Source organism: Tetrao urogallus (genome assembly GCF_951394365.1).
Source record: "Tetrao urogallus genome assembly, chromosome: 3".
Taxonomy (NCBI): Eukaryota; Metazoa; Chordata; class Aves; order Galliformes; family Phasianidae; genus Tetrao; species Tetrao urogallus.
Window position 1 is genome coordinate 83744947 of NC_136815.1, and position 12149 is coordinate 83757095.

The 12149-nt window shown below is 41.5% G+C and overlaps 1 protein-coding gene across 1 annotated transcript in view; it reads left to right on the plus strand.

Moving 5' to 3' along the window:
• Positions 1 to 1649: 1649 nt before the first annotated feature.
• The window catches only part of HIVEP1 (HIVEP zinc finger 1), a gene marked incomplete at both ends in the record, with an annotated part of 106990 nt that continues 96490 nt past the window's right edge, over positions 1650 to 12149 (plus strand). Inside the window, one exon of the mRNA XM_079533629.1 lies at positions 1650 to 1689. Coding sequence (XP_079389755.1) covers positions 1650 to 1689 — 40 coding nt within the window. The remainder of the gene's footprint in view (positions 1690 to 12149) is intronic.

The following is a 12149-nucleotide window of genomic DNA, read 5'->3' on the forward strand; positions in this document are numbered from 1 at the left end:
CCCGCCCCCCGCGCGCCGCCATCGGCCGCCGCCGCCACGGCACCTCCGCCAGGTTTGTAGTGGGGTCCGGGGGTAGGAGGGGGGGTGCTGCCCTGGAGCCGGGGGGAGGCGGGCGCTTTTCTTTCCTATCCGCAGGGACCGAGTGCTTCTCTAGACCTGATTTTAATTTCTTAAATTTCATTTTTTTTTTTTTTTCTGTCAATATCTCGTTCTTATTTTTTTTCTTATTTTTTCTTTTCCCTTGTGTTTCCCCCCCCCCTCCCCTCCTCCCATCCCCCTTCAGCCCCGTTGCCGTCCGTCCCCCCCCTTTACCCCCCTCCTCTCCCCCCCCCCCCGACGCGTACACGCGCAGCGCTTTGTTCGCTGTTCGGCGCGGCGTTGCGGAGGGGTTTTCCCAGGCTCCGCCCTCCGCATTCATTCATGTTTTTTTTTCCGCCCCCCTCCCTCCTCCTTTCCCTTCCCTCTCTCCTCTGTCCTACCGCGGTGCCGCCCGGCTCCCCTCCTCCCCCCCCCCCCCCCCCCCATTCCCTACCGCCACCTCCCCCGTCCTTCGCACAAAGCAGCCCCCCGCTCGGTATTCCGTCCCCGATCCCGCAGATCCCTCTTGTTACTCCCTTTGTGTCCGTGCCTGCCCCTCGTTGGGTCCGTGCTGCAGCCACAGACAAAAGCAGCGTTAAACATTAATGCTCCTCTGAGCTGGGGGCTGCGAGTGGAGTGCTTGTAGAGATTCTGAATTCTGTTTTTAACGAAGCGTCTGTTGTCCGGCTTGAAAATGCTGAAAACCCTCCACGCTCTCTCCTATCAGCAGTCATTGTGCCTGTATTAAGAGCTGTGTTGGAGTTTATATAAATTCAAGTAAATTCTTGCTGCTGCTAACTAAGAAAATGTCTCAACTCGAGGTAGCATGACTATAAAAATAAGTGGCGTTTTGTTCAGTTGAGCTGGAACAGTGCAACAGCTCCACTTATACTCTCTATAAGTTCTATAAGTGCTTTGCCATAGGTCTGTAAGGGATTTCAGGTAATGAAGCATGCTGGAAGTATAGCAGCAGCACATTAGAAAAGGGAGAAAGTGCTGTGAGTGTTCTGTTCCCTGCTGCAAGCATAATTCTTCCCTGGGAGTTCCTCCAGACCTGCACTCCAGAACTGTGGGTTTCCCTGTGTGTGCTGGTTCTGCCTTTCCCCCTGCAGATGAGCATCCCTTATCTTGAAGCCTGATGTCAAGTTTAGTTTAGTTTTCTGGATTTATTTGCGTGGGACACAAGTTGTTGGAAGTCGTTTTCAGGCTAGGTAACAGCTGATAAATGTGGAAAATAAAGGATCTTGTTTTTCTCATTCCTCCTGAGAAATCCCTAAAACAGTGTCCCCCCTTTTTAATTTCCTTATCATATTTGAACACACCATTCCATAAAAGGATAGGTACAGAAATATTTTGTGCTCCTCACTCTTTTCCATAGCTGATTTAGGCAGGTAGATATCTTTTTTTCTTCTTTTTTTTTTCCTTATTAATTCACACATCTCTTAACTTGTTTTTTTCTATTAGCATATGGATTAAGTGACCCCTCTGACAAGTTTATGGAGCTGCCACCTCTCTGCTTGCTGTACTTTTCATTTCTGGGAGGAGAAAGCAGTGTACGAGATTAGAGGAAAATGCCTCGGACGAAGCAGATACATCCCAGAAATCTCAGAGGTATGTTGCTGTCAGCTAAGGAAAAAGGGCTTTTTGGGGAACTTGGGTGTGCTTCCAGCTATGGGAGGTTGAAGGAATATGTGCTTAAGGAGGTTGCTTTGATCCAAGCACTGTTTGCCAGCAATTCTAGGAGTAACCCAGGAGGCTTCTCAAATTTTGAGAGAAATAAGCAGAATCTGTTCTTATTCTTGCAGTGTGCATGACAGCACTCTCGTTCAGCTTAAAGCAGTAGCCAGCTTGAGCTTGGAAAACGCATTGTTTCCTTATTAAAGAATTTACAATTGAAATATACCAGGAGATGGGAATTGAGTGTGTAATGTAGGGGCAGTGTGAGAGCTGTCAGCCAGGGGTTGTTTTTCTTGATAGCAATCAGCGTGCCTTGCTGTTGGGGGCTTTTCTCCCAGGCATGCCCCCACACTGTTTATCACCTCTGTCACTGTGCTGCCTCAGGAATCTCTGGGTTTGACCTTGGTCTCCTTGCTGCACTCCCTTACACACAGCAGAGCTCAGAGAGGAGCAGGAGCGTGAGTGACCTCCCCATAAACTGGGCATCTCCTTGAATAGTATCCCAGCACACTGCGCAGAGCCAGGGGTGGCAGATGAACACCAGCAATCTGATCCTGCGATTGTTTGTTGCTGTCTTGGTCAAAGTGGCCCTGGAGGAATTAAATAAGGGGGAAAAATACAGATTGGTTGAAGAGCAGACGTGTGTGCAGAAAGAAAGCACTCTTCCACTGCTGCTCTGATCAGCAGCAGTCAGGAGACACGCTTCCACCTGCACCCTCACGTGTGGCTGTGATCAGCCCTTTTAAGGTGAGCTTCACAGCTGCATTAGGGAAACATCCCTTTAGAAAATAAAAGCAGTGACAAACCACAAATAGCAACATGAAGTTTTAGAGGCAGGAACAGCATTTGTTTCTGTGCTACGTTTTGTTTTGATGGGTGGTTGGGTTTTTTTTGTTTGTTTGTTTTTGTTTTTTAAACAGCAACACCCAACAAATGTAAGCATATGTTTCACTTAGTGTACATTTGAGAGGCTTTTAAGCACTGGTGTATGCTGCTGTACCAAAGGCATTGCATTTGTGACCTGTGTCACTGCTACCACGTGGCAGCTCTGCTGTAGAAGACATTTTAGCAGTGTCTTCATTCAGGAAGTGCTGAGTAGTGTTGTTCAGCATGATGGATCAACTTCCATCACAGACCCTGTGAAAGGAAAAGCAACAGTGGGCAGCTCAGCAATGGCTGATGTTTGGTGATGCTGCTTCCCCTTCTGAGCAATAAATTAGGTCTCAATTTTTAATACTGCTACTTAACAGCTTGCTGATACAGCTGATGTTATGCTTTCCAATCAAATAGAAAGGTGATTGGTTTTTAGTGTTCTGTTATCTACTCTTGTATTGCTTCAAACTAAAAGGAGTTGAGTCTGATGTGAAGTTTTCTAGCTTTGTGTTCACTTCAGTAAATGCTTAAAATAAATAATCTAATTAAATTCTTAATTGTGTAAGAAAATAATTGCTTTTTTTTTTTCCTTGTGTAACTTCCCCAGTCACTTAGCTTTTATTGCCCCTATTATAGAAATTTTCATCAATTTATATTTCTCCGTAACAAATGGAGGTTTCAAATAAATCAAGGTGGGTTAAATGTTGGGAAAAGAAATACAGGTAGAGAATGAGCCCATAATTTGAACGGACAACGAAACCTTTCATTAACAGATAGAAATGGTTGTTGAAGCTACCCAGATTCTGCAAACCTCACCATGTTGTGAGCGTATAGTGCTACTAAATAGGTTATTAGAGGTGAAGTGATTTGAAAAATCAGTTTACTTCTCATTAGTTATGCCCTATTTCCATTTTTAGTCTAGATAATGAGGAAAGCTGGATTTCAGTTTATTTTACTTGTTTCTGAGAATGTATCAGAAGATGCTTGCTGAAAACATCAGGTTTTGATGGAATTGGAAGAGGCTGAAAGATTCTGTATTTCTGTTTTCCCACAGCTTATTTTTGTGTATGGGAGGTTGGACCAGCCTCAAATTGAGAGCTTTAACCATGAAAAATAAAAACAATCAACCAACCAAATGAACGTGCTCTATGGCTGTGGTGTTTTAATTTATGGCTATTGGTACAGATAATAACAAGATCTGTAAAAAGAATGTGTGGCTGTGATCTAAGATGAAATAAAGATGCAATATTAAGTGGCTCTTGTTCTGAGGATAAAAGGCATGTTTACATTGTCTGAACTTAATTATTACCTCCTGCACTATGTGCTAAGAATGCCCCATACCCCCACCTGGCTGCTTCCTTCCTTGTCTCAACCCCTCTGGTTGCCCCATAGTGATTGAATGGCCGGTGGCTTTACCTGGGCTTGTCTGGGATTCATCAATGTTTAACTTTTCTGAGAGAGCGCTGTCTAACAACCCTTGGCTGCTCTGTTGTGCGTTGGATGAGTTGCTGAGTTTGCACTTGCTTTCCAAGTAAGCCTGAAGAATAAACAACAGAGTCCAAGAACCTAAAATATGTATACAAATTCTGAAGCAAAAGAAAACCAAAGCAACCAAACACATAACTTCACCTCCTCCTCCTCTCCCCCCTCCATCCCCCTACTCCCCCCCAGAAAAGTTAATTTGTGGGTTTCTGCAGCATAGAAATAAGTTCTGAAGGTTCTAATGTTGCCTTTGTTTACTGTAAGTAATGGTTTTGTCTGAGGAAAATGAAATTGCATTGTTTAATGTATAGAGCTAAATTTAAGGTTTTGGCAAGAAACCTGAAGGCTCTTCTTTTTTTGACATGGCTTTATTTTACTTATTTTGTATGCTTTTAATAGCATGGATGGCCTCTGTAAAGATCTGATTTGCTTACTTACTTATTGTGTTTGATTTTCATTTTGGAGTGTAATGAGGTCCTGTACCCTCTTCCTCTGTCTTGGTTTCCACTTTCTGTTTATAGATGAGTCAATATATAGTGCCATACTAACCTGATTTTCACAGCAGGAAAGAACCTGTGTCAAAAGGGCAGGATATGGGAAGCATTATTTTGCAATTAAAATTTATCTGTATATATGTGTATAAAACCAACAGAATAAGTCAGCCGTTTGTTTTCATGATTATGTGCTAGTGACATGGTTTTAATGCTTGACTGCAGCTGAACGAGCATGTTGTATCTGATGCCTTATGTCAGTGAGGCATCAGCTATGCTATGCTTGTTTTGTTATTTTGTTTTGTCACGTCAGTCTTCCCTGCTTCTCAATGCAAATAGGTCCTTAGGTTTAAAAGCATTAGCATCAGCAGGGGACTGCTTTGGTGAGGAATCATGTGTGGTATCAGACTTAAGATGAAGGAAGGGGGGGTGGGGGGGGGGAACAAAACCAAAATGCTAACCAGATATCTGAGTTACCTGTCAGCAACGCAACCAGAATGGATTTCATAAGCAGACATTCCTGATGTTGTCTCAGCCCCTTGGATGGATGTTTCAGCCATATATCGCGTTGCTAACGAAAGTGTTGTCATCCTCCAGAAAATGAGTGTGCTGTCAAAGAGGAAAACATCCGTCTTGCTCAGGAGGTGGGCTGGAAACAGTGGGATCGTTGCAGTCTTCACTGCTTACAAGACATCCAGAGCATTGTCTTTCTTAGAATTAACCTTTTTTGTTGTGTCATGCTTTAGGCAGCTGGTACAAGACTGCTTTGCGTGCAGTCACGCTATATGCTTACATGACCAACGGATACATGGATGTAGCAAACATTTCACAGAAGCAGAAATGTATTCCCGGAGGTACAGCTACATTAGAGAATCATGCTTTTAACAGTACAGAGTGAGCTGGGTTTGTTGTCAGATGGTTGTGAGGATATAGGAGGAAAAACAGCTCATGTTTTTGTTTGCTTTGGTGTACCCAATTGCAGAGATTAAACTGAGAAGTTATTTATTCTTTGTACTCTGTTTAGCAGAACTGTGATGCACTGATATGAAATTGTTGCAAATATTTTGAACTCGTTCTTTTTCCTAGATAAGCTTTTTTTTTTTTTTTTTTTTTTTAAATACAAATTCTGCTGTTTCTGTTTTTCCTTCTCAGTCGAATTTTTCCATTTGAAACAAATGGTGGATGGGCCCATAAACTTCAAGAACTGTGTCTAAATCTTTTTAACACTTTGTGTTTGTTAAGGAAGTGCAAATATAATACAAGCTGTTTTGTTCAATGGCTTGATAGCTTTGTTGTAATCTGAAAAGTGTGCCTAAAGTTGCTGGGAAGGCAGTTACGTTCTGTGTCTGATTTCCAGGAGAGTGAGATGTCTGTGATGTCTGAAGAGTAATTTAGCGAAGGCTTTTAGAGTTGGTTGAAAATTATAATGTGCTTTCAATATTGAAATAAGGCTGTTGACATTAGAAGCTGATGGGTTAATATTTTGCATTAGTGCTTAGTCATGTAGTCTGTAAGACTTGGGAATCGATCGTTGTGCTGTGCTGTAACTCAGGATTTGCATTTCGGGAAAAAAAAAAAAGGGAAAAAAGCAGTTTTTTATGGGATTCACATCTTTAACTTGTGCTTGGTCTATGTAAGAGAAATTTGCAGGTGTAACACTTGACTTTCAGCTCATAGTACTGTTTCTGATATAAAAATAATGCACCGTGATAGGGCAGTTCAAATACGTATCTTGCTGAAATTTCTGGAGCATGTGTGACACAGGGAGAACAAGAAGTCAGAGCTTTGTCTTGGTGATTCTGTTAGAGATATGCATCAATTTGGCAGCAAGTGTTGCTTTCGTGTATTATTGTTTCTGATAATTTCACTTCAAACTAAAATCTCCCTCATAAAGATGGAAGGATCACTTGGTCCTGTAGGTATCAGCTGGCTGGCCAGGCCTGCCTGCAATGCAATGCGCAGTCCGTATCTCCTGTAGACCATGGAAGCAGTCTCTCTGTGCCTTGTATTTCTCAGCCTGGATGTGGAATGATGGAATTTCTCTCTCTGTTGTTTTTGGTTTTGTTTTATGTGTTTGAAGTGTGAGTGCGAGCTTGCATGTTAATAACAGAGCTTCTTGGCTGCAGCCGTTAAAGTCCATTGTAATGTGAATACTATATATTTTTATATTTGAGAAACTAAGATATTCTGCAGTGTAAGAAAGTCTGAATTGAAAGCTATAGTTTGCCATCTTTTACCTGGTATACATCCCCAAAACTGATTGTGTAAGCATTTTTGACAGGGTCTGATGCTGTTCACTGCTCAGGACGGCTGGGCCCCTTCTGTCGGTGGCCACAGGCGATGGTCAAATGTCTGCTGAGAGTGGATTGCAACAGAGGAAAGGCTGGCAGGATGGATAAGACTGCACTGCCTTAAGAGAGCTGCATTTTGTTCTTGCCTCTGCCTTCAAGCTTCTTGTGTGAGGTTGAGTGATTCTGTTAAACCAAGCTTCTGCAGCCAGCTGCTAATTGTGTTCTGTGTTTTGCCAAAGCTGAGGTGCCACGGCATAAATTCTCAGTTTTTGTAACTGTGGTTTGTGTTTTATGTTCGAATTGTAGCCATGGTCTTTTGGAACACCCTAAAAAATGAATTAATTCAATTGGGACCTAGGTGACTCAAGTTGAAGACCTGAGATTAGCCAACTCTTTTGGTACATCTTTTATTCGCTGTTTCCTGCCTGTAAATTGGAGATACCACATCAGTTTCTAAGGGCCTAGAGGATAAGGTGGTTAGTATTGTAAGGCAGGCACTCAGTGCCTAAGCAGTGGGGAAAAAAGAACAAAAAAAAAGAACAAAAAAGAAAACAGTAGGAAATCCCCAAGAAATTCCATCATATCTAACCACAGCGCTTCCCATATGAGTCGGTGCAGTGCCGGGACCCTGTGAGGCAAGGGCAGGCATTCAGCATGTAGGCTGTGCCCTCATGGAACAGAATTGGGGATGGAGGAGGAAACCTGTCCTCTGAGTGAGCTTTTTGACTGTTGGTGCTGGTGTTAAGAGCCGCTAGGGCCTTTGGAGAGAATAAGGCTTATGGGTTTAAAATGTTGATACCGTTTTTTGTAGTAGCCTACTTCATGTGCTTGGCATAATGTCCCTGAGAAAGCCCCTGGGTGCAGGGAGAGCCTTTAGAGAGGAACGTCATTAAGGTCATAGCTTCCCAAGTGGTACTGAGGTTGTTTTAGTTCTGCTAAGACCGAGGGCAGGGAGCAATTTTTAGGCTGGATCAGCCCCCCCTGGTCCCACGCACCCTGCAGGGTTGTGTCCAGGGAGAGACAGCACAAAGGCAAGCATAGCTAAAACCCTCCTTGTTCCGTGTTGCTTGGGCTTACAAGTGTTTGTGCTGGTCTAAGAGTGGGGAATGGAGAGGAAAAAAAAAAAAAAGTGCCTGAAGCAGAGCAGGTAGAATTACTGATTTTTTTTTTTTTTTTTATTTTTTTTTTTTAACCTTATTCCTTTCAGTGTGTTGAATTGCAACTTGAACTCCTTGTGAAACTATGCTGGAAACATGTATTTGCCATGTATAAGCAGGCTTTTTGAGAGTCTGAAATTGCCCAAAGATGAGTATATATTTTTATCAGGATAACATTAGATCTGTTCCTTACATCTGGGCTGTTTGCTTTTACCCGCAGAGCCTCCTCCTTCTAGCAAATCTCAAAACTGAGAAGCAATGGAAGTTCTTAAAGGAGTGACTATGAATTTTAGTATACTGGTAAACCAAGAGGGAACTGAATTTTTCCTAGTTACACATTAATGAAAAACACAAGAAAATATTAACAAGAAAAAATACCTGTTCCTAAAACTTGACATTCAACTGTCATGCAGAATGGACAAAGTACGACTAAAGTTGAAGTAAACCATCAAAACACAAGCACATTTAAATGTAGTTGTAACTGTCAACCCTCATTATTTCTGTATATAGATTGTTGTGTAGCACGTGCTAAATATCACAAAAAAAAGGAATAATGCAGAGCGAGCCTGCTGGATGCAGACCGTAGCAAAAATAGGTGCTTTCAGAGGGAGAAAAATAACATTAGAAAGAGGGATAAAGAAATGGTGTTCCAGGTAAAAGGATTGCAGAGGCACATCTGCAAGGATGACTGTTGATTTAAAGGAAAAAAAAAAAAAAGTGGAGGAAACAGCTTAATTCTGTTCTTTTGATGGTAGAAAAGAACAAATTGTTTTGTATGGACTGGACATCTTTATCATTGCAGTTCGAATCATGATGAAGCTTGAAGAAATTATTGAAGAGTAAAATAAAGCTTAAAAAAAAAATTCATACAAACTAAAAAGCAGCCACAGAATGGGGCTTGAATATACCTTAGCAGCAAGGTAGATTTGAGGAATAAAAGTGAAGTGAAACAATGCTGATAGGTAATTGTCTTAACTTTGCATCCTCTATCTTGCTGATTGTTAATTGAGTAAAGCATATGAAATGCTACAGGACTGGGCATTTGCTGAAGCGCGAGCTCCAGTGTGTTTAGAAGGTTTGGGGAAAAAAAAGATGTAATCGTAGCTGTGCAAAGAGAAACAAAAAGTAAGATTTCCACAGTTCTTTCAAATATTTGTATTAAAGCAGGCATTTGGCTTTGGAGTGAAACTGAGTCAATTTTTTGGACTCTGAAACAACATTTTGTGAGAGACATTTTCTTGTCAGCATTTAGAAGAATAGAACTTTAAATAAATAAAATTTTGCCAACCTATATCATCCTCTCAGCTTAGTCTAGATGTTGGTTTGCAGTGGATGTGTATGTAGCATAGCTGCTTTAATGTCCTGTGTAGGCAGTGAACTTGCCCACGCAAACAACAATGTAATGGCTATTTTCAGGATGTCACCTTTAGAAAATAGCAGGTAGATAACAAAATCTGGGTAGGCCAGAAGAGCTTATTTATCAGAGCCTCCTCACAGTTTTATGGTCACTGATGCTCTGAATTATCTGTTACAAAAGAGGACAGACAGGCTTAGGGTCTCACATTTTTTTTCTCTAAAACTTCACAAGTTTTCACTTGCATCTGTATTTTCAAAACTTCTATACGTCAGTCTTTATTCCACATTTTCTTTTATATCTAGCAAAATAAGCTTTCCGAGTACATTGTAAGCACTTAAAAATACACAGTTGCAATGAATTGTCTGTAAGAAGTAACAAAGGAATATGCAGCAGTTTCCTTCCATCTGTACCTTGGTCCTACTTCGTGGTGCTTGGAAAGAATAGTATGGGAAGTGCTTGCTTGCTGCTCTAGGCAAGCACCCCTGGGCTCTGGGATGCATTCCCCCTCCTTGGCAGGAAGGAGAGGAGGTGTGCTGGGCCTCCCTCTGCTGCCTGCACGCATGGCTGGTGGTGGGGAGTAGCATCTGTCTGACAGAACGCTTTGCTCAGTTGCTGAAGGGGTGAAAACTCTTATTCTAGCCACAGTCATTTGTTACCATCAGAACAGTCTCCTTGTAGTCTGACTTGAAAAGGGTAGTCCTCTGGTTTTTGGGCTTCCGCTGTGTTTGTGTTTGAATCCTGAAATTGTTCCCTTTTGGTGCAGAAGGCATGTCGCTTGAATTTCTTGTGATCAGACAATTTGATTTCACATTGCAAACTGCTCTAAATATTTATGCCAGGAAACATAAATGAGACTTTCCAGAGCTGTGCATTTTCGAGGAGCTAGTTATACAAGTATGTGCTTCCTAGACTTGCTCGTTCTTTGGTATGTCGGCCTTGTGCAGCAAGAATTTTAGCTCAGTAATGGCTTTTGAGATTATGAGGAGGGAAATTGAGGCTCTCTGCTCATTTGGAAAAGCAAGGCTTTCCTTTCTTAAAGGAGATGAATCAGCTGGGCTTTACATTTCCAAGTTGTGCAAGGTGCAGTCTTTCCCTTCCCTTGTTAAGGGTACCATAACTCAGAATATTTACGTTAAGAAGGAGGAGGGGGGTAAAAAAAAAAAGTATAGCAGATGCTTGGAGCCTTCAGTGATGCATTTGTGGAGGGAGTGGGGAAGCTCTCGTTAGTAGGGCTGGGCGGGACTGTTTGTTTTTGTACAATAACTTATAAAATGTCTGCAAAGTTTCTCTCAGAATGAGATGGCTCAGAGAATGTGCTGACATAGCATTCCCTTATGACCTCTGGTGACTGAAAAAGAAATGGCTTTGTAATGACCCGCAGGTGTGAACAGTGTAAGACTAAAGCTGAGAAAGTCAGTGTGTGTGTGTGTGTGTAGCTTTAATCTTTGACTTCAGATTTTGTCTATACTTCATAATTGCATCTGGTTAGTGTAATAAACTGCACTTAACATCTTTGGTTGACAGCTGAAGCAGTGAGCAGAGAATGTGTGATAAGGAGGACCGTGAACCCATACATTAAAATGCCATGTGAACCGTTTTCCCCCAAATTCCTATGTGTTTAAAAGATAAACTTGTGCTCAGTCCCCTTTGTGAATCCTTCTGTTGGGCCAAAACTGCACAGAGTTTGGAAAGAGGTGCGGAAAGGAAAAAGTGGTAGTTGAGCAGGATCCTGTGGTCTAACGTAGCTACAAAACAACTGTGTATGTGTTCCTAGTTACCTATGAAATATGTGGCTCGAGCCCTGCCAAGCAGTGGTAGTCATGGAATATCCAGAGCATGCCACATGATTTCCTCTGATTTTTTTTTTTTACCTAATTTTGGGGGCTAGGAAGTAGAAGTTAATGCTGAGCTATATTGTTTTCAACTACTGAGTGCTGCTAAATCAGATGGAAGATCAAACGCTTGCTCTTACTCTAAAGATTGTGATGCAGTTGTGATACCGAGCCAGGAAAAAGGAAGGAATGTTTAGAAATGGCACGTAAAATATAGTTTCTCTGATGGTTTTGCTATTCCATTACCTCTGTGGAATCTCTAGCAGTTGTGCCTTTTGAAGAGGAGCACATCTCAGAGGAGCAGATGTAAGCTGTAAGCTGTTTTTACTCCCTGCTTCAGGATTTCATACAGCAAGAAGTGTTTGTGTTTCTGTCCTGGTTCTATCAAGGAAACACAGTGGTGTGTATGTAATAATTGTGTTTAAAATATTTTTACTCTGCAATTTTTATTAGTAAAATACATCCTATGTCAAAATGTTCCTGTAATTCTCAGTTGTCAAGCGGCAGAGCTAAGTATGCATGTTGTGATAGTTTAATGCATCGAATCTTAAAAGAGAATTGCCTCCTTCAGTATAAGGACAATGCTTTTGTGAGGCAGATTTGGAACTGTGAAAATACAGAACTTTAATAAAGGGCTGACTTAATAATTTTCCAATAAATCTTTGCGCAGTGTACACAGTGAATTTGTCTTGCACACATTTGTCGATGTGCTCTTTTTCATGGCACTGATTCATGGAACATTTCAGTTTTCTTATGTTATTTTTCCTTTGAAGAAAATAAAAATAAAAGACAGTATATTTCTGTGTGCGTGAAATCATCCACTTTAAAATGGTTTAATATGTCCAGATAATTGTTCATCAGTATGTTTGAAAATAGTGTTTCTTTGTGGATTTTTTCATTTTTTTTCTAAT